This window comes from Leiobunum rupestre, chromosome 10, assembly GCF_980474605.1.
Source record: "Leiobunum rupestre chromosome 10, qqLeiRupe1.1.hap1, whole genome shotgun sequence".
Classification (NCBI taxonomy): Eukaryota; Metazoa; Arthropoda; class Arachnida; order Opiliones; family Sclerosomatidae; genus Leiobunum; species Leiobunum rupestre.
This window is the reverse complement of record NC_143393.1, coordinates 22262760-22285783: the sequence shown is the minus strand read 5'-3', so window position 1 is coordinate 22285783 and position 23024 is coordinate 22262760. Positions and strand designations below refer to the sequence as shown.

Here is a 23024-nt window from a genome sequence, read left to right as displayed (position 1 = left end):
TTGCAATTTATCGCGTCAAAAGACGGGGATGGAAATTAGCTTTTATTTGACTCGATTTTCTCATCATTTTCATAAGAAAAACGCCCTCCGATTCTGAGCGCTATTTCGATAACTTCGGTTCATTTACTTCTGGTAACACTTCGAAGAACTTTTCGAAATACTGCTAAAGAATTATTGACATGGATCAGCCTGAAACGTGTACCTTCACAGGTTCCCGATGATTTTTCAAACTAAGTTTCGGAAGTACAAATAATGAAGGGCTAAAAATCGGTTAAAGTAAATTTCCTTATACAGTAAAATGTCTGCTAAAATTCTGGACCCTAGATGTTGGGTGGGAACGCGCATCTTTCATTTTAATGGCAAAGACGAATACTTATGTAGGACATTATATACTTCTGATATTTATCATCTTAATAGTTTTTATCTTTAACCAGTTAAATTAACTTTAAAAAGAAGCGAAATTCAATGAAAATGAAAATATTCTTCGCAGATGTAGGCTTTGTCCCTAACAGTCTTTCCCTTTATTTCGGAGATTTTTCTCGTTGTTTTGGGCCAACGCTGCTGGGCAAAGACTAAATATATGCTTCGCTTACTAGACAGGCGTCTCCAAACAAAAAACCTGTTCACATTTTCGATACACGGGAGAAGTCTTTGACCAGCCGTTAAAGGCGCCACTAGTAGCACCGCTGAAGCGCGGGGGAAATTTTGACCAGCGTCTGCTATCGTATGCAAGTTGAGCCATTAAACACTCCAGTCTATTTAGTGAAGCGTATACAGGATTCGTACAAAATTTCCGGAATTAAATTTCCTGGCATTTCCAGGTTTTCCCTGACCTATTTGCAAAATTTTCCCTGACCAATTTTGTAGAATAAATGAATGGTTTGAGGTAAAATCTTTAAAAATATTTATTATGTATATTTAATACATTTTGTTTGGGTCATTTTAAAATTCCCTTACTTTTTTGGACCATTTTCAAATTCCTTGACTTTTCCTTGACGTTAATTTTGGAATAATTTTCAAATTCCCGGACTTTTCCCTGACCTTTTGGAAACATTTTCAAATCCCCGGACGTTTTCAGGTTTTCCAGGTCGTGTACGAAGTTACGAACCCTGGTATATAGTCTTTGCTGCTGGGGAAGGCAAAGTGGACCTCCGGAATTCAACGAAAGTGGTGACCTCTGACCCGAGGGATCAATATTTTTGGGTCCAGGGAGCAACGCGGCAAGTCAGCATTTTCTTTTCATTCTCTCTTCTAGAGAACTTATTTTGCTGCCACTATGCCTTGTATAAATTGGTAAATATATATTATTATAAAATAGTATTTTACAGTACATGGTTTAAACATAAGCCGACAATTTCCAGGCTTCACAATTTACATAATTTCCGCCCATCATTAAATAGTTATAAGCGAACAAACGGGTTACTATTATATTAATAATGTTTTTATTCAAATTAAGGGTACTATTTTTAGCGTTGCTTACAATCCAGGGTTGGCTGGTTTAAATCATGGTTTAAACCAAGTTATTTTTTTTAAAAACCAATGGTTTTTTTATATTTTGGGTTTTTTAATTAACTAAAAATTATTCCAAAATGTTAGTTAAGTTTCTTAGCAAAATGATTACATTTCTAAAACATTTACAAGGTGACCACATTTCCTTTATTTACAATACCTTCCAATTCACCCCTTAGCTTTTCTCATGTAGTATATAACCCGTGTTATATAATATCGTCGTTTACCCTTCTTCATCCTATATTTCACTTAAATTTATCTACGGTTTTTCGATAAGAATCCTTATTTTTGCTTATGGTTTTTCCTTATTTTCCTTTAATTCGCTTGAAAATTTCCTATTTTTTCTATAAAATTTTCGGGGCATTTTCTTGGTCACTCTGCATTTACACAAAATCAAAAATGAAACAAATTAAAACTTTGTTCTTGTGAGACTTTTAAAAAACGAAACAAAAACTTTGTTCTGGTTACTTGAGACTTGTAATAATACTCATATTAATATTTAGTTGATTGGTAATATGTATGCACGGTTAAACAAAAGCGAAAAATAGATTAAAAGTAAAGTAAGGAAGTGTTTAAAAAAAACCTGATTTAAACCAAAAAAACCTGGTTTAAACCAAATAAACCGGGTTTTTGGGGTTTTTTTTAACGGGTTTTTCCCAACCCTGTTCCAATCCTAATCAAGCTCTATCAGTAATTTTCTTTCCCTTAAAACATCATTGGTTTCCTAAATCGTACGTCTTCCGCGATTGAAGCACATTTCGATGACTCTTTTCCAACGTCTCATACATAATCATTTACCGCCAAGTATAAATAAATATATTTCATATCATAGAATATATACGCCCAATAATACAGCATGGTTCATACAACTAATGGAAACCCGATTTCCCTGATATATCACGGTTTTCCAACGGATATTTCCCTGATTTTTTCCAGGGGCAAGATAACCACAATCAAAACTAATAGCGATTTCCATTTGATTGCTCGAGATTCGGTCCGAATCTGTCTGACGTCATAGATCTCACCCCAATCGACTAGAGTAAAACCGCATATAGAACATCAACATTAAGGCATTATAAGTCGCTAGATGACTTGGGCCTAAGGTGGTGCCTTGGGTATTAGCCTAGCTGATTATACTCGAGCTTTGTTGTTTTTCATCTGCTAGTAATTTGAACCTAAAAGGAACACGCAAACATTTGCTCCAATCTCGATCTCGATTCGTTGATCTGTCGAAATCGGCAGATCGGTTTTGGCGATCTCGGAGCACCCAAGAGCGGAAAATGGAACACGCGAAACTTGATCGGAGCAGATCCGAGCACGCAAAGGAACTTAAAATGTTGATCAGAGCGAACTAGAGCGCTCGAAAGCAGTCAAATGGAAAACGCTATTAGATTTACAGAGTAGCTCATTTCATGATTGTCAATTTAGCGTCCATATTATAATAAAAAAAAGAAGTAATAAAGTCAAATATTATTATTTGTACAAAAAGGTAGATACATTTTGTAGAAGAAAACTTATTGATGTACATTTTTACTCATTACGGAAAACATTCTGAGCCCCCATAAATTTCCCTGAAATTTCCAAAAAAAAAACCACTTACACACACAGGGTTCGTACAAAATTTCCGGAATTAAATTCCCTGACATTTCCAGGTTTTCCCTGACCAATTTTGTAAAATAAATCAGCGGTTCCCAAAAGGTGTTCCGCGGAACCCTAGGGTTCCGTGCAAGGGTCACAGGGGTTCCGAGAATTCGCAGCGCGGCCATCTTTGTTTGTGTCAAGAGTCTCTTAAGATAAGTAAAAAAAATAGTTGGGGTTCCGCCAGAATTAGGTGGATAGTTTAGGGTTCCATAGCAAAAACAAAAATGGGAACCGCTGAAATAAATGATTGGTTTGAGGAAAAATCTTGAAAAATATTTAAAAACAATTATTTGCCTTAGTTTTTGGGGCCATTTACAAATTCCCTGAAATTTAGGTTCTAGGTTCCAAGGTCGGAACTTTTTTATTTTTAAATAATAATCAAATCCAATTTAAAGAAAAATAAATATATTATTTTTTTAATTTTGTTTGAATTATATATTTTTTAACAATTAATACTTCTTTTTAACGGATTTTTTACCTTTGTCAGTTATTTCATCTGGAATTAAATTAAATCTTAATCAAATTTAATTACTATCAATTTTAGTTCTCAGATTTTATGTATTTCACTTTTGAAGAGCCTATTTTTAGACATTTTTTTTCCTCCATTGAAATTTATTTATTTAAATCACACGTTTATTTTAAAACATCCCTTGATTTAAATCAGCCAGTCCTGTTAGGTTCATGGTAAAATTCTTTACGAAAAACCCCCAAACTAATAAAAAATATAACGTAAAATTCAGTGGCAGAAATAAATTGAATAGAGCCTTACAATCGGGTCAAGTTTGCCTGTCAAAAACAGGATCAAGGTTAAATCGAGCGTCATCTAGATCTGCCCCACCCTTAAGAAGCACTTTCAATACCTATTCAAAAACCATTGAATTTTTTTCCCATACCATAAACGAATAAATCCTCTTTATCTGTTTTTTTTTTGTAGAGAAAAAATGCATTGTCTTCAAAAGCGCTGACAAAAGTCTGGGAATGAGATCAATTGACGGATTCTTTTTTCTACGCGCAGTCTTTCTCTGATTATTAGCATAACTAGATTTCGAAGGAGAGCCCACCGGGGAGAGGGAACGCTAAAGGCCCGTCGAATCCAAGCTGCCACGAAAGCCACAATCAACGAGACTCGATCAACCAGTTCGATTCTTTAATTAGGAACGCGACGATTCGGATTTCGGGTTGTCTGCCAAAATCAAGGCGAAACACGGGAGCGCTTATTCGAAAGGGTAGAGTCAAAACTAGATAAACTGATCGCTTCCCGACCTCGGCAGCAGACAGCCAGTTAGGAGGTTAAACGCATTCCGATTGCCTTTTGATTTTCTTTCTGTTCGTAAGAAAAAGTGGTCGGACTGGATGGACCACAAACGCCACGCCCAAAAAACTAACTGTCGGATTAGATTCAATTTCACGATACCATTTGATCCAAGGTGACCTTTCATGGTTTTTATTTTTATTCAAATCAATTTTTTTTTTGCTATTTAGATTATTTTTATTTCATTGAAAATTTTAGACATTTTAGCAGTGTGCTAAATAGGGGTAAATACCGGAATGACCAATAATATCTTTACTGGCAAATAGTGGAAAGCACGGACGTGGCAAATAGCGGGAATTTGATATATTAAAATTAACACCTTAAGATTGATATATTAAAATTAACGCCTTAAGATTGATATATTAAAATTAACGCCTTAAGATTGATATATCAAACTTAAGGCGTTAATTTTAATATATTAAAATTAACGCCTTAAGATTGATATATTAAAATTAACGCCTTAAGATAACGCCTTAAGTTTGAAATTTTAAAATTAACGCCTTAAGTTTGAAATTTTAAAATTAACGCCTTAAGTTTGAAATTTTAAAATTAACGCCTTAAGTTTGAAATTTTAAAATTAACGTCTTAAGTTTGAAATTTTAAAATTAACGTCTTAAGTTTGAAATTTTAAAATTAACGTCTTAAGTTTGAAATTTTAAAATTAACGTCTTAAGTTTGAAATTTTAAAATTAACGTCTTAAGTTTGAAATTTTAAAATTAACGTCTTAAGTTTGAAATTTTAAAATTAACGACTTAAGTTTGATAGGACGTGGCAAATAGCGGGAAAACACGGACATCACCACGAAAACAATTTAGGATTTGGACTATTTTATTCAAACATATTGGCTCTAAATGGCATTTTAAGTGCACAATTCTAACTTACTAAAAGGACGCCGACAAAAGTAATTAGGGATTCTAGCGAATCATCTAATGAGAATAATGATAATGCGGAGATATGAATCGTAGAAAGCGGGCGAGCTCGAGTTTGGAGCGGTCGATCCTTGACCCATTAAGACCCTTTCCGCACTTCACAGAGAAGAAAAATTGAAAACAGCGACTCCGGCGAATAGAAATATATCCTAAATATGAAGCCGAAGAACCACCTTGCTATTGTTTGCATTAAAAAATTCGTTCGGTCCCCAGACGAGTTCGGAACTTTTTAAACGTTATAGTTTGTTTATAATAATTACGCGGAAACGTTGAAGAGAAACACGAGGGGCTAGTCACTCCGCGTAATCAGTGTAAAAGCCCGTTCCTTTGATTGTACTAATGAGATTACGCGTGATCTCTACAGTCTGTACCTTCATCAGTGTTGAGTACGCGTAATAGGTGTACAGGAGAAACTCTTGACTGATTTCATCGGAAGATTGAAGTCTTTTAAATATTAGTTTAATAGTTCGATATTTAAAAAAAATTAACGTCCCAAGTTTGATATATTCAAATTAACGTCCCAAGTTTGATATATTCATATTAACGTCCCAAGTTTGATATATTCATATTAACGTCCTAAGTTTGATATATTAAAATTAACGTCCCAAGTTTGATATATTCATATTAACGTCCTAAGTTTGATATATTAAAATTAACGTCCTAAGTTTGATATATTAAAATTGACGTCCTAAGTTTGATATATTAAAATTAACGTCCTAAGTTTGATACATTAAAATTAACGTCCTAAGTTTGATATATTAAAATTAAGGTATTATGTTTGATATATTAAAATCAACGCCCTAAGTTTGATATATAAAAATTAAGGTATTAAGTTTGATATATTAAAATTAAGGTATTATGTTTGATATATTAAAATCAACGTCCTAAGTTTGATATATTAAAATTAAGGTATGTTTGATATATTAAAATTAAGGTATTATGTTTGATATATTAAAATTAAGGTATGTTTGATATATTCAAAACATAACGACCATCAATTAAAAACAACAATATAATTGTAAAGATTAGGTGGATACTTTCCGATTGTTCTGGAACTGAGAATTTACACATTTTACCCTAAATCGAACTATTCGCATGTGCCCGTGGTGATAATTAAACTACATTGAAACCCATTGACCCATTGTCAGAAGGAATTCTACTTTGGTTGACAGCAGTGGCAGCGCCAGGAATTTTCGCGAGGGTAGGCAAACCAAATAAATGGGCCCCCGACCTGGGACCCCCCTTTTCTCAACGAAATCCTTCAATAAAATAAAGTAGTGATGTACATGACGAACAAAAAAGTTCTAACAACAGTAAAACGAAACAAAATATAACAGAACTGGTTTTATTTACTATTAGATGCCTCAAAAATTTATAAATACATTATCGACATTTGTTTCATTGTTATTTATAAATAATTTTATCTCTTGGGGTAATTTTGAGACCCTTTATAGATCAATTTGGGGCCCCTTATAGGGTGATTTTGGGGCCCCTCAAAATTTTAAGGTAGACAGTGGCCTACCTGGCCTACCCCCTAGCGCCGCCACTGGTCGACAGTAAATCATAATCATCTACTTAAAAGGCTTCAGATCTGCCCTATTGCTGTGTCGGGAGAATAGTGTATTTTAGAGTAGAAAGTGTAGACTTTCAGTGCCAGAACAGTCGAAAAGAATTCTTTATTTTTAGAAATCTTTTAATACTCTGGCTGTTACACCAACCCGAAAAAAAATAGAATGGGCAGAATGGGAGTCAAATGATGTTAAAGCGCTACACTAGCTACTCTATATCGTAACCCCAAAGCAGGCGAAAGTATCCACCTAAGACCAAAACCAGTATCAACCGCCTAGTGAAAACAATTTCCATTATCGAAAGCCCATTCTATTTACCATATCAAACCCATCTTGATAATAAAAAGGTTTCAGTATAAAGTTTATCGGCAAACTCTCCCAGGAATACAAGAGATACATAAAAAGCCCATAAAAGTAGGAACGGGGAGTTTCGAAGGCACAAAAAAATTATTTAATCAAACGAGGGAGCATAATCAGCCCATTCAAATTCACGAATAGAGAACACGATACACTCTAGAATAGACAACGCCAAAATATATAACACCCCAAAATAAGACCACACAATACCTCAAAAGGAGTATAAAGTCTACCACGGATAGAAGGAATGTTGAATTAAGGGGAGTATTTTGAAAATTGGGGGTAATATTCCCATTTCACATGCTGCCAAATCTGCACTCCGGTAAGCTACGATAGGAGTTTTCTAGTGATGTAAGTCGGCGTATTTTTTCCGAAAAAAATTAAAAAGTTTTCATTCCATGATTAGTCTAATATTGTTTGCAAATTTAAAGAAAGCGGCATTTTCGCCTCATTTTTTCGAATCTAAAAGTAAAACTAAACCTCTAGACTAGCTTTAATCTGATTAACAATGTAACACTTTTAAGGTTTTGTAGTATGTTTACTGTTATTAAAAATTTTATAACGATAAAAAGTGAAAAATTAAAAACCCTTAAAAAGTAATTTATGCTTAAATTTTTATTTTTCCGATTTGTGGAAAATGTTCTGGAAATTTTTCCGCGTTTTATTTTTTCGGAAAATTAATAACACTAGAGTTTTCCAACTAGTTTTGGAGGAAATCCCGCGGGAAATTCGTTCCAAGTGTGCATAAACACGGTAGAAACGGAGGCGAAATACGCAATTTTTATAGAATATGTATTTAAAGGAGTCAAAAACGTAAGACAAATCTGAAACGAATAATTTTTATTTTTATTGCCTTTGCTAATGTTAAACATGTAATCAGTTAATCATTTTAGTACAGTCAAAGCTACAGGCTTGTACACAAACTACGGCAAGTAATCAGCTCTCGATTTCTTGTGGTTTACCTAATTTCACATTTCTTTCAACAGGTTTGTCGAAGGTTAGTTAAGTTAAAAGCAATTCGTTGCGCGTTTTAGTAGATTTTTTTTCAATTTAAAGAACTAAATTTTCAAATTCCCCGTCTCTTCCCTTACTTGATACTATGGCAACCCTGATATAATTCCTGGTACTATGGCAACCCTGATATAGTTCCTGGTACTATGGCAACCCTGATATAATTCCTGGTACTATGGCAACCCTGATATAATTCCTGGTACTATGGCAACCCTGATATAATTCCTGGTACTATGGCAACCCTGATATAATTCCTGGTACTATGGCAACCCTAATATAATGCCTGGTACTATGGCAACCCTAATATAATTCCTGGTACTATGGCAACCCTAATATAATTCCTGGTACTATGGCCACCCTGATATAATTCCTGGTACTATGGCAACCCTGATATAATTCCTGGTACTATGGCAACCCTGATATAGTTCCTGGTACTATGGCAACCCTAATATAATGCCTGGTACTATGGCAACCCTAATATAATTCCTGGTACTATGGCAACCCTAATATAATTCCTGGTACTATGGCAACCCTCGAGCGGCCACCCTGATATAATTCCTGTTACTATGGCAACCATTCCTATCTAAAAGGTGTAGAATCTAACCCGTAAAATCGTCCGCTAAGACAGCCAGCCATACGACTAGTTTCTAACGTACCTAACTTTCGTTTAACCTGGTATCAGAAATGTGAAACTCGTAAGTTCGTAGTCCCTTTAAGATTAGACTCGACATTGCAGCAATAACCGCGGCAAACGTCTCTTAAGTAGATTTCCCTAGTAGAGGCGGTAGTAACTCTCTTTCCAATTTATACACAGGCTCGCCACTCCCAAAATCCCACTGAAAGGAAAGCTCCCAAAGAATTCGTATTAGGCCCAGGCAGCTATGACCAAACGAAAGATAGCGAGGGGAGAATCAAGTTGAGACCCTACGCGATAGAAAAAGTAAATTTCCGGAGAAGATCAAAGCTAATACCATCGGATTTTATCGAGTGTCCCCTCAGTGCGCGACAAACACCAAATCGCCGTTGGAAAAGACGATACGAGGGTGTGGACCCCATCCAAATCCCATTAGAGTTTCGCCGCGTTCTTCGGCGACCGGCAAATGATGACCCCCCCGAAAAGACAAAAAAAAAGAGAAGTGATGGAAAAGTCAAAAGCAATACATTTCGCGGTTAAAAAACAAAAACAAGTAAAAGAATAAAGAAAAGAACTAGTTGTGGCTGAACATTTCCGTATACATAATAATGTTGCTCTTTATTTCGGGGGTGGCAGTGAATGTTGCATCCCCCCACCCCTGCGACGGTTGCTTCTCTATTGGACTTATTTCCGAAGCAAAGAAAGGGGAGTCACAACGAACCCGAGCTGAAATAGAGACGACTTCTTTATTCTCCGGAAATAAGGCTAGTCTTTGCTCGCTTCGGAGGACACGAACCCCGAAACAAGACGACGCGTCCACAGATGCAACTAGCCCTCCTCGGAAATAACGCGTGTTATTTGTGGCAGGGATTTCAAGCCCCAAACATATATAGACATTATACTCCCAAAGTTATAGGATAACTAAACGATACAAATTGCAAAATTATAGGATAGCTATAGGCTACGAATTGCCAAATTATAGGACAACTATAGGATACAATTTGCTAAATAATAGGATAACAAGTGCCGTATTTCCGCCTAGGCCAACCTTGGAAGGGGCCCCTCCAGTGAACGTAATTACTGTATTCGAAGGCATAAATCTATAATATAAATCGTAATTTATATTGGAGAAATTCCTAGGTAGAAGATTTTGTTTTGAAATTACCAAAATTTCTGCCTGGCAGTTTACGGACGCAGCCTTAAATCGCAATGTTGCATAATTATCGCATATTTAGTTGACGATTGTTAAGAGCTTTTATTTAGTAAAATAACCGTAGAGCACAAACTTCTACGCTGAATCAGGGAAATTCAGGCACAGCCTAGTTCCAGGGATAAGAGTAAATACAGCGCGTGAAAAGGGGGCCCAGACTCCTTATCTGCCTATGGGCCCAGGATCTCTAAGTCCGGCCCTGAGGATAACTATAGGATACAAATTGCCAAATTATAGGATAACTAAACGATACAAATTGCCAAATTATAAGATAACTAAACGATACAAATTGCCAAATTATAGGATAACTAAACGATACAAATTGCCCAAGTATAGGATAACTATAGAATAAATTGCAAAAGTATAGGATAACTATAGAATAAAAATTTCAAAAGTATAAGATAGCTATAGGAAAAATTAATAAATTTTATGATAACTATAGGATAAAAAAATTGAATTATATAATTATAGGATAAAAAAAATTGAATTATATAACTATAGGATAAAAATAGCTAAATTATGGGATAACTAGAAAAATTGCTTAACTATAGGATAACTATAGGATAAAAATGCAAAATTCTAGTATAACTATTGGATAAAAATTGCAAAATTATAGGATAGCTATACGAAGATATTTCTAAATTATAGGATAGCTATACGAAGATATTTCTAAATTATAGGATAGCTATACGAAGATATTTCTAAATTATAGGATAGCTATACCAAGATATTTATAAATTATAGGAATAAAATTGAAAAGTAATAGGATAGCTATACGATAAAAATCAAAACAATAGATAATTACATGAAAATTTCAAAATTAAAAAGTAACTATGAATAAAATTTCAAAAATTAAAGAAAAACTACAGAACACAATTTATAGATTTATACGCGGATTTATAGAATTTTTATAGGATTAAAATATAAAACTTTAAAAGGAGACAAAACCGTAAAACGGAAACTTTAAAAATTTAAGCCCTGATTATCGAGATTAGAAATGCTAAAAAAAAATACAGGAAATAAGGGATTTAAAAATGGAATTATAGGATCGCAGGAGATTTGGGTCGACCGTCAAAATTCCCAAAGAGAAAAGTTACGATGATTATTACTATAGTTTCGGCATGGCAGCAGAAAATGTATTTGACAACACTCCAAGGTTATCTACGTAACTTACCAAGATTAGGTATAATTTGAGTAAACAATTATTTAAATTTTAGGACAGTATTACGGAATTCTTTAAAACTATATTTCCAATATAAATTAAGATTGAAATGCTCTTTCGGAAAACGGCAAAGAAGTAAGTTGATTGCTTAATATATTAACATAAGAGTATAATATATTCCATAAGTATATCATTTGTTTAACAGGGTTGCCACAATATTTTGAGATTCAAATTCCCTGACTATTCCCTGTTTTCCCTGACCATGTTAAGAGATTTTCCCTGACTTCTCAAGGCCAATTTATTTTTATATTTTACTTTTATCAGAAGTTAATAAATTTAAACGGACTTATATTCTAGTAAAAAGGTTATTGCAATGTTGAAAAAATTTGCCAAACTTTCAAGGAAATCTAGAGTAAAATTACCTTCAAAAAGTGCCATGATAAAATTGAATTCCCTGACTTTTCCCTGAATCTTTACAAATTCTTAAAATTCCCTGACATTTCCCTGACCTTTTAGGCCCATTTTGAAGTTCCCCGACTTTTCCATGATTTCCCTGACGAGTGGCAACCCTGTTTAAAATAATTACTGATACGTAACATGACATAGAATTATACCATAAGTAACATAATAACAATAAGTATGACACTCCCAATTGTTTTATTGCTAATTTCCAGACCAAATCTTTTATCGACACACAATCTCGCCAAGCTCAGATTTGGACTATCGTCCTTGGTACAGGGTGACCACAGAATATTTTAAAATCCTTTAAAGGAAATATAGGAAAATATAGGAAGAAAATTACTTAATTAAACCCATGGAGACCACTGTTGTACAATAAAAAATTTCTTTTATTAAAAATAAATGAAAGACGTTTTTTATTGTACAACAGTGGTCTCCATGGTTTTAATTTAGTAACACCTGTACAAGATAGTCCGCACATACAATTAGGATAAAATTAATTATACAATAAGAGAAAACAGTTGTCAAAATTGTTTAAAGGTGGTATAACATTCAAAATAAAGTTGATAACCGATAGAAATAGTCTAAAAAACTATCGGCGAACGGGGTTGGAAAAAGTAGGTCGTTTTAAAGGTAAAATATCAACTATTTTCTTTTCTTCAGACTTTTGAGATAAAATATAGGGTATTATAGGAAATATAATGAAATTATAGGAGAAAAAGAAAGGACGTTAAATTAGAGTTAAAAATGGGAAAATCTTCAATATTTTTATAGGAAAAATAAGATTCTATTTCTGAAAATATCGGACTTTATAATAAATTATAGGATTTTATAGGACTATATATGCTCTTTCATTTACTAACTTTATCAATTTAAAAACAATCTATATTTAAGTTAAATAAATATTTGATTTTCACTTGAAAAATAGAAACTATTTAACCATTTTATCACAAAAATATATTAGTAGTTAACCATGTTAACAAAAACAAAAGTATAGACTAGAATGATTCCGTATAGGAATTTATCCTATAACTAAATCTAGAAATTTAACTGAGTGGCGGGATTTTAAATAAGCAAAATATCAAAATTACAGGATTTTATAGGACTTTTTGGGGTTTTCGCTAAAAATATAGGATTTTATGGGACATTTTCGAAATATACTACTACCAGGGCCCTATAAAATCCTATATTTCAACTTATGTATTTTTAGACACTAGGGGGCTCTGTGCTGAGAACTACATAAGTTCAGTGATAATGTTTCCTAATTGACATACTTATTGTGATTATATTACATAGTTATACCCCAAAAAGGTAACGAAAAAGTACTAAAACTACGGACCCAATAAAAAGGACCTAATTATGCTTAATGACAGTCTGAAGTTTACTAAAAATTTGCGGTAATTCTAGAACCGACATTTAAGTAAAACGTAATTATGAACTTACGACATTACTTACATAAATATGGGAAATTTGTTTCAACTAGTACTCGGCATTCGAATAATTTATATCCATGAATAAAATAAGCTCGACGATTTAAATAATATTTATTTAAATAACCAATAGTTGAATAAAAATTGTAAAATGTTTAAATAATCGAAAGTGAATAAGCCTATTATTTAAATAAAACAAACAATTATTTAAATAAATACCAATTTTATTCAAATAAATGCTTGGTTGCGTAAAAAACATAATTAAATAAGTTAAAATTATATTCTTTTTACCAACGTTTTTAAATAAATCGGAAAATTTGTGGATAATGAATAAACAATTCCGAGCACTAGTTTCAACGTCTATAAAAACACAATTACTTTTAAAACCGTTAAGAAGCAAATACAGACTTAATATACCAGGAAAAAATTAAAACAATTTGTACAGGTTATTTCTTTGGGTTTAAACCTCTAGAGAAAGATTTTAGATTATAAATCTAAAACATAGCTACTACAACCAGTTCCTTCTTATAACTAAAAAAAGAAATAAATCTTAACATCTTTGATAATGCCGAAGTACCCTTGATAATACGTGCGTAAAAACATTAAATATTCAGAAGGTTTTTGAACTGCGAGAAGGTCCGAGGAGAAGAAATATCAAGAGCTTTTTTCAGTTTTTTTAGTAGAACCAGACGTTAATGAGAAAAGTATCCATTTAGGCCGTGAAAATGAAACAAGTACATTCTATGTCTATAGCGCGTCACTGCCTAAAATCTGCCGCCTGAATTAACACCGCCAATCGATATAAAATGTAATGCTTAAAAGTTCACAAATAAGTGGTCCATATTTTCCAGATGTAACAGTTGTACTGACTATAATTTAATAAATACAGTCAGCTAGGCTAATACCCAAGGCACCACCTTAGGCCTAAGTCATCGAGCGACTTTTAAAGCCTTTAATTCAGGTGGTCAGGTTACAATGCGTAGGAGGGTGGTGGCAAGCCCTACAAGCCACGCGAGCCAACAGCTCCCTACACTAACTATTACCGTTAACCTCTACAAGTTTTTATGGAATGGGGAAACCAAAGATCTCGGGGGAAAACCCCTTAAACCAGTGGGGACAGAACTTGCAAACTCAACGCGGAAGGAGTTGTTCCGAGTTTACTTAATCATAATTCAATTTATCGGTAAATAATTGTAATAGTTATTAGCCATACATCACCATAGACCCAAGTGAACTAGCTATTTATCTTTCATGTGCCTCCGATTTCTTTAGATTCCCAATGATTTTATTATTTCGTAAATTATCTTAGATTGTTAAGCAGGGTGACCACCAAAAACTCGCAAAAATCTTCTGGGAATTATATGAAATTTGTAGTAGATTTATAGGATTTTATAGGACTTTTTTGTTAAATAAAGGAAAATATAGGATAAATTCCATTTAAATTACAAGAAAATGTGGGTTTCAAATACTTTTGAAATGAAAATTCATGGTTTTTAAAGGAAATTTGGTTCAATAATTGGTTATGCGAGCGAAAAATTAGAATTTTTCAAAAATTCTTTCACACTTTGTAGTTTTTATACCAAAAGACAATTGTAAAAGGTAGGAATAAAAGGGTAATTATACTAAGTTATAGCGACACATTTATATTATATAATTTTTCCTATATTTTCAGAGTGTTGGTCATCCTGGTTAAGATTTCCATGAAATATTTCCCGATTGTTTTTTGTGGAACGCATGATTTCAAGGATTTTCTACTATTTACCCAAAATTTCCCGATTTCTAAAGATCTAAAAAATGTGATTTTTAAGATACGCATTAACGATTTCCCGATTTGTATGGATTTTTTTCTTAATATTTATGATTTCCTAAGAATTTCTAAATTTTACAAAATAAGAAATCTTTTAATTTTTTTTATATAAAAATTGAATAATATGGTTTTTTTTTTGTACTACAGATTTCTCGAGTAGTGAAATAACATTACCATTATCTCCATGTCGATCCTTCTATCGTAAGAACGTAACATTAATATTATACTTTTGACAAAACTCACCACTAAAATTATCTTTATTTTTTATATTTTGTTGGAAATATAGCTCTTGGGTAGGTTAATAACTCTCATCGGAAACAAACCCGATGGTATTATATTTTCAACCACTGAGCTTTTTCGTCATAATGACGTCGAAAGTTGTTGAGCGCCTGAAAATCGAAGAAAGCGAAAACTACTTTATTTTATGAACTTGTAAATGATGAAGTAATAGAAGAAAATACTGCAGATTCTAGTGTCAGTCAATCGTTTAAAAAAACTAAAAACAAAAAAAGACCGCTATAAGGTGGTTTTTTTCGCTTGTCCGGGGACAAAAAGTGTAAAATTTTTACCCTAAAACGTTTTATTCGCCTGTTCTCGGGGTAAGATTTACCCTGTCCCGAATTTTGTTCGCTTGTTCCGGAGTATTAGGGTTACACTTTTTACTCCTCCTCGAAAGGAGGTGTAGAGGGTGTAATCTAGCTTTGTCGTCTGCTTAAATTTCGTTTCACGAAAATATGATGGGGAACGTTTTATTAATAACCTTTAACCTTTAAAAACTCTCTTTCTACTCCAACTCGTTTTTTTCGTCAAGACAGAATGGTAGTAAAATGACGTCAAATGGCTACACTTTTTAACCTGCTCAAAAAACCCAGAACAGGCGAAACAAAACCATCTATTATTGCTCAGGGTTCGTACAAAACTTCCGGAATTAAATTCCCTGACATTTCCAGGTTTTCCCTGACTAAATTGCCAAATTTCCCTGTTCATTTTTGTAGATTAAATTTATGTTTTGAGGTAAAATCTTGAAAAATGTTAATTATGTATTTTTAATACATTTTTCAAAAAATTATTTGCCGGATATTTTTTGACAATTTTAAAATTCCCTTACTATTTGGACCATTTTAAATTTCCCTGACTATTTCCTGACCATTGGGAATCGTTTTCAAATTCCCTTACTTTTCCCTGACCTTTTGGAAACATTTTCAAATTCCCTGACTTTTCCAGGTTTTCCAGGTCGTGTACGAACCCTGTTGCTACAATGTTAGAAAATAAACCCCCTTCGCTCCAATAAACTATGAACAGATGAACTTTTCCCGGTGATGATGCCTCCGTATGCGATGGCGAAACTAGTCGTTCGCTCTTTGTAGCGCGTTAAAATTTTTAAAATTTTATTAAAAGTTTTTACTGTGTAACTAAAGTAGTTTTACTCTTTTTTATCTTACATCATACACAGGTGTCGTTTGTTAATTTAAACTTTCTTCAGTTTAATTAACCCTCTTATATTCTATCATTCTAGTCAAAAAATTGAATAAAATGAATACTTCTCTAGTAAGAGGAATATCATATACTTCTGATCATAGTAAATGTATTCCCGATAGAAATTGCCCAATAAAGTAGCATTTTTCTTTAGCAACCGTTACAAGTATATCCCTGGGGAAGCGCAGAGCCTTCAGAACGCAAGACGGCTCGTAAAATACAATGGTTTCGGAAATCTATAATCGTAGGCCCACTTGACTTCTAAATGTGCAGCGCGGTTCCGTTTACACAGCGTGCTCGAAGGAAGCTATTTTGGTCCGCTCGAAGCCAGCCAACGGGTCAAGTCTGCTCTCCCCTTAACCGCTACTAATCGCCGACAGAATCATTCAAATGACTTCATATTCCGAACTCCATTATAAAGGGGTTTTATGCAATTCATAATATATTCTGTCTGTTGCAAACGCAAAGACGGTGTATATTTTATCATTCTATAAAATCTTACAAACGTATTTTCATAAAGAATCCATTTTATTCACAACTTTTTTAGCGATTTATATAATCTTAATAATAGTTTCTCATATCTATCAAAAGATGTCGCTGATAGTGTTGCATAGTCTAACGAAAGCTCTTAAGACTAGTTTATCATATTCACCAATGGATGTCGCTCTTACGGCTAAGTAGGATAACGTAAGGCCTTAAAAGTATTTTCTTGGTATTGAATATTCTAATGCAAGCTATTAAAAGTAGTTCCTCATATCGACTAAAAGATGTCGCTCTTAGGATAAAACAATACAGCGTACGCTCTAAAATGTAATTTCTCATAACCACCAAAAGATGTCGCTCTTAGGATTAAACAGCACAGCGTACGCTCCAAAATAAAATTCTCATAACCACCAAAAGATGTCGCTCTTAAGATTAAACAGCACAGCGTACGCTCCTAAATGTAATATCTCATAACCACCAAAAGATGTCGCTCTTAGGATAAAACAATACAGCGTACGCTCTAAAATGTAATTTCTCATAACCACCAAAAGATGTCGCTCTTAAGATTAAACAGCACAGCGTACGCTCTAAAATGTAATTTCTCATAACCACCAAAAGATGTCGCTCTTAGGATTGAACAGCACAGCGTACGCTCTAAAATGTAATTTCTCATAACCACCAAAAGATGTCGCTCTTAGGATTAAACAGCACAGCGTACGCTCTAAAATGTAATTTCTCATAACCACCAAAAGATGTCGCTCTTAGGATTAAACAGCACAGCGTACGCTCTAAAATGTAATTTCTCATAACCACCAAAAGATGTCGCTCTTAGGATTGAACAGCACAGCGTACGCTCTAAAATGTAATTTCTCTTAACCACCAAAAGATGTCACTCTTAAGATTAAACAGCACAGCGTACGCTCCAAAATAAAATTCTCATAACCACCAAAGGATGTCGCTCTTGAGATTAAACAGCACAGCGTACGCTCCTAAATGTAATATCTCATAACCACCAAAAGATGTCGCTCTTAGGATTAAACAGCACAGCGTACGCTCTAAAATGTAATTTCTCGAAACCACCAAAAGATGTCGCTCTTAGGATTAAACAGCACAGCGTACGCTCCTAAATGTAATTTCTCATAACCACCAAAAGATGTCACTCTTAGGGCAAAATAGCCTGAATTAAGCACATGCGAACGTGCCCAACAACTACATAAAACACTGGCGCCATCTCGCTCCCATAATAATATCACCAACTGGTGGCAAAAAATGCAAAAAATCCGGAGTGGAGGGGGTCTCGTAGAATGAAAACGTGGGCAGGACGGGTGGGCAGGGGTGTATTCGTACTATTGCGATTAAGTAAGGCGATATTTCTGCCTGCTTCATTCTCTTTTCTCCTTCATAACTATGGAACAAGCGTACAAAGGGCACGAGGGTGACCCCTTTTAACCCCGCGCGATGCTATTATTATTCAACAGAAGGGCCTCAGCCAAAATGTTCCGATGCCCATTTTACGTAAGAGGCGCGCGGGTGGGCGCGAAAGAGAAAAGCTCCAAAAATAGGTCACGCATCCAGCCACGATTGATACCGTTAGAAAATATTTGAAGGCCTATTTTTATATACAAAAGAGTTGAATGGCATAAACCGGGGTATTTTGTTCGTTGTCAAATACGGCTTTGAAGGCTCGTTATTTATATAACAAAACAGATTTCCCGACCAAGGACACGTCGAGGTTAAATTAGAGCCGTTATTTCCAAAACATAAAGTAACCTCTTTGGAAAAAATCTTTTGTGTGAAATTTTGTAAAAACCAAATACCTAGTTGTCAAAGTCCTACGGAGACTTGGGGTTTCTTTTACCGGAGATTGGCAACGCTGTTCCTTGATTAAGGTAACAAATAATTGCGTAATGCCACCTGATACTCGCTACATAATAGTTTTTATGTTATCCCTAATTCGTTCCATTTTGTTTAACCAACTGCAAAGTGACAAACGAAGACCTATTCTTACTACTCGTACACTATTAACGTTTGGTTTTTTCTAAAGATACACTATCGCAAAATGCACGTTTCGAACCATTAATTTTATCAAAAAAGACATTGTTGATAAGAAAATCAACAAGACGATTACGATTACTAAACTACGATCCGTTTAACCGATACGAAACACATTTAAAATTAACTGAATATCTTAAAACGTTGGACAACGAATTTAACGACAATGTTTTTTACAACTACAATTACGGTTAGGCTAAACCGAAATGTTAACTAGCGGTGAGTCAGACCCGCCCCCGCCTGGATAATGTAATAAAAAAAGACGCGAAAACTTGCCTTGATCCTACGAAGAATTTCCGGCGCTCTCGGTAAACCGAACCTCGCGGCTCTTCCGGCTTCTTTGGCGGGAACAGCTCCTCCGTTGTCGTAGTCGAAATCGACGAATTTTAGGAGCAAAGTCCCGGAGAGTAGCACGGCGAACACCGTAGCCACTGCCTTGATCAGTTTTTTGGTGTTCCGCCGTAACAACATGATTGGAGAGTCTTCCGCCGATGGCGAGCCGCGAATACAGACGGTCTCTGGTTCGCGTCAAATAAACGAGTCCAACCGCTGAGGCTAATACTTGTCCGCGTCAACTTTGGTACAGCAACAACGTGTTCCCCTTCGAAACAAGCCAGCCCGAAACGCGTCCTGTTTTCCTTCCGAATTTTTGCGTCTGGTCGCGCCCCGAGAACCTGTCAAACTTCGAAACGGCTCGAGCGCGCCGCCGGCAATCCGTATAGCTTCCCGCTTTCACCGTTAGCGGCCGCCACCGTACGGGTCGATAACGAAGGGGCGACGCGTTACGGGGAATAGAACGAAACAACAGCGCGGGAAACTCCCGCTGCCTGCAACTAAAAACGGAAGTGACGTAAGTAGGAGTCGTTTACCAGAAAAGAGATCGTTATTACTTACGACTCGCGCCGGAACCTCGAAATGGATATTTAATAATGCCGCGGTTATTTTTTTATCTCTCGTAATAAAAGCTTTTAAAGTTGGGATTTTTTTCCCGAAGATTATTTCACCCTTTTTAAGAAATATTTTAGCAACCCAAGCAGGCCGCGAATAAACGTTTTATTACGGACTACATTTCTTCATTAAGGTTTTGAGTGGACAATTTGTTTCGTTTTCCAGACTGAAAAGAAAAAAGTTGAAAAAATATTAAAGGCTATTTTTTTATGACTTTTTTAAAACTTTTTGGCGCGCCTTAATGGGGTGGCGGTTTTTGGTAGAAAGCGGCTATATTTTTGGAACAAGGGCGCGTCTTCGCGGCTAATGATGGTTTAAAAGGAAACAGGGTTCGCAAACCTCGATGGATTTTATGGCCCCCAAAATTACCCAGAAAATGGGAAACAGAGTGAGTTTAGTTCTTTAGTTTTTTTTACGCCATATTTATCCTCCTCGATCCACAGAAAGATTTTTTGGCTAACCACAAAATATAAAAATCAAAAAGTGCCTCAACTATTGGGAAACAGTCTACATGACGTATCCTCCCAAGCTCCCGATTATTTTTAAAAATACGGAAGCAAAAATAGTGCCTATACTAACTTCCTTAAACTATTACATCGCGAAAATATTAGTTTATCAATAATGTATTTATTTATATGTTGACTATGTTATTTTTTCTATTTTTGTACATTTTCATAAATATTTTGAAGTATTTTATGGAATTTAAATCCATTATTTTTTCCAAAAACTTACTTGATTTAAATCGTTTCATTTTTTCCAAAAACATCACTTCATTTAAATCGTTTCATTTTTTCCAAAAACATCACTTGATTTAAATCGTTGAATTTTTTACAAAAACAATACTTGCTTTAAATTAATGATTGTTTTCCAAAAACATTACTTGGATTTAAATCGTTTATTTTTTTCCAAAAACATTACTTTGATTTAAATCGTTTAATTTTTTCCAAAAACATTACTTTGATTTAAATCGATGATTTTTTCTCAAAACATTACTTTGATTTAAATCGTTTGATTTTTTCCAAAAACAATACTTGATTTAAATTTATTATTGTTTTCCAAAAACATTATTTAAATCATTTAATTTTTTCCAAAAACATTACTTTATTTAAATCATTTAATTTTTTCCAAAAACATTACTTTATTTAAATCATTTAATTTTTTACAAAAACATTACTTTGATTTAAATCGTTGATTTTTTCCAAAAACCTTACTTTGATTTAAGTCGTTGATTTTCCCCCAAAACATTACTTTGATTTAAATCGTTTCATTTTTTCCAAAAACATTACTTTATTTAAATCGTTTAATTTTTTCCAAAAACATTACTTTGATTTAAATCGTTTCATTTTTTTCCAAAAACATTACTTTGATTTAAATCGTTTCATTTTTTCCAAAAACATTACTTTATTTAAATCGTTGATTTTTTACAAAAACAATACTTTATTTAAATCGTTGATTTTTTACAAAAACAATACTTGATTTAAATTTATGATTGTTTTGGAAAAACATTAATTTGATTTAAATCGTTGATTTTTCCCCAAAATATTACTCTGATTTAAATCGGTGATTGTTTTCCAAAAACATTACGTTGATTTAAGAAACGTCGAAAGAAGACAGTTTTAGGGAACCAATGAGATATCGGCCTCGAGGTACATGTTTAATTTGGTGATCTATATGGACACTTATCTCGTAAGAGGTATTTTATTTACTTCTGGTGCATGAGAGAGGGGGGAAGCCACAACTGAAAACAATTGCTTAAAATTTCGTTTTGTTTTTGCCTTCACTGAGATAAACTGTCAAGTATTTCCAATATTAATAAAACACGGAGGCCGAAAGGTATAATTTATAGAAGCGGAAATTCTCAGGGAGTGTTTGCCGAAGAAATAAGGTATTGAAAGCGAAAGGTCTTCGAACTTCACTTATTTACGGTTTTTATTTTGGATGGCTAGAAATGGATCGAAGAGTGCATCGCGAATGTCCAATATTTCCCTTTCCGCTGATAATCTATCAGCAGATGGTCCCTTTTGGGTCTGTAGCTGTCATTTTGGAGATAAAACCTGGGAATGATCTTTAAAAACGGGGGAGAAGACAATGATTTCGGGAAAATATGCGCTCATTCATTTCGGTATTTTTCATTTTTCCCTCAATTCATGAATTAAAAACTGAATTATTATTCGATCAGATTGAGAGAGGTCTCAAACGATTCAAATAATATTTATTTCGCGAGAAACCCTTTGTAGGCATAGCCTGTACCGTGTAGTTGCTATGACACTACAAACAAATATTAAGAATGGCCGGTAGGCCATTCTTATTTAAGGGGTCAGCGCGATTTCCTATGGCTAAAATTAATACAGCCAAGCGCAGGAGAATCAATAGTCGGGTCGCTAAAAAATTTGAAGACTTTATTTTAAGCGATTTTCATGCCCAAGATTCAGTATTGTGGATCCTTAGCGGCATTATTCTTACTGTCAACAATTATTGTCTGCCAGTACTACAATTAATATTAATGTAACCGCGTTGGTGTACAGTACAGAGATACTCATACGGATTTGTTGCTACTGTCAACTTCAGCGAGAAACGTATTAGAATCCCGTTATTTAACGAAAGTTAGTCGACTGTAGATAAGAAGCTTCGTACTGTTATGAGTTAGTGTACCATTTTTGACATGGAAGGCCAATTGATCAGCTTGTAGCCAGTTTCCCGGAAAAATGCAAAAATAAAATTTTGTCCGTCTTCGAGTTAACGTTGATGTTCGCACTTTACTCAAGAAATAATAAACTATTTCGTATGGGAACTTTATTTAAATCTCATTATTTATACGTAATTAAGTATTTTTTAAGTAACAATTATCATTTTCGTAATTCATTTAATTGCAAATTTAATAGTAGTTAACATTTAACCGTTAAGCCTTTGCTTCGTAGGGAAAATTAGCCTGTAGAACCCGATCATGTATTCTAGGTTAAAACAGTCTGCCTGTTTGAATTGTTAAAGGGACTTTCAAGAAAGACTTAGTCAAATTGAAATAAGTCATTCAGTCG

General features: G+C 34.2%; 1 protein-coding gene across 2 annotated transcripts in view; it reads right to left on the bottom strand.

The window, feature by feature from the left end:
* LOC149925057 (putative polypeptide N-acetylgalactosaminyltransferase 10) overlaps positions 1 to 19807 on the bottom strand; it is a 152157-nt gene extending 132350 nt beyond the window's left edge. The window contains exon 1 of one of the 2 annotated variants that reach the window (XM_090159969.1): positions 19318 to 19807. In XM_090159969.1, coding sequence (XP_090016095.1) covers positions 19318 to 19512 — 195 coding nt within the window. In that variant the 5' untranslated portion in view covers positions 19513 to 19807. The remainder of the gene's footprint in view (positions 1 to 19317) is intronic. The other variant, XM_090159968.1, reaches the window with a different exon arrangement.
* Positions 19808 to 23024: the final 3217 nt, after the last annotated feature.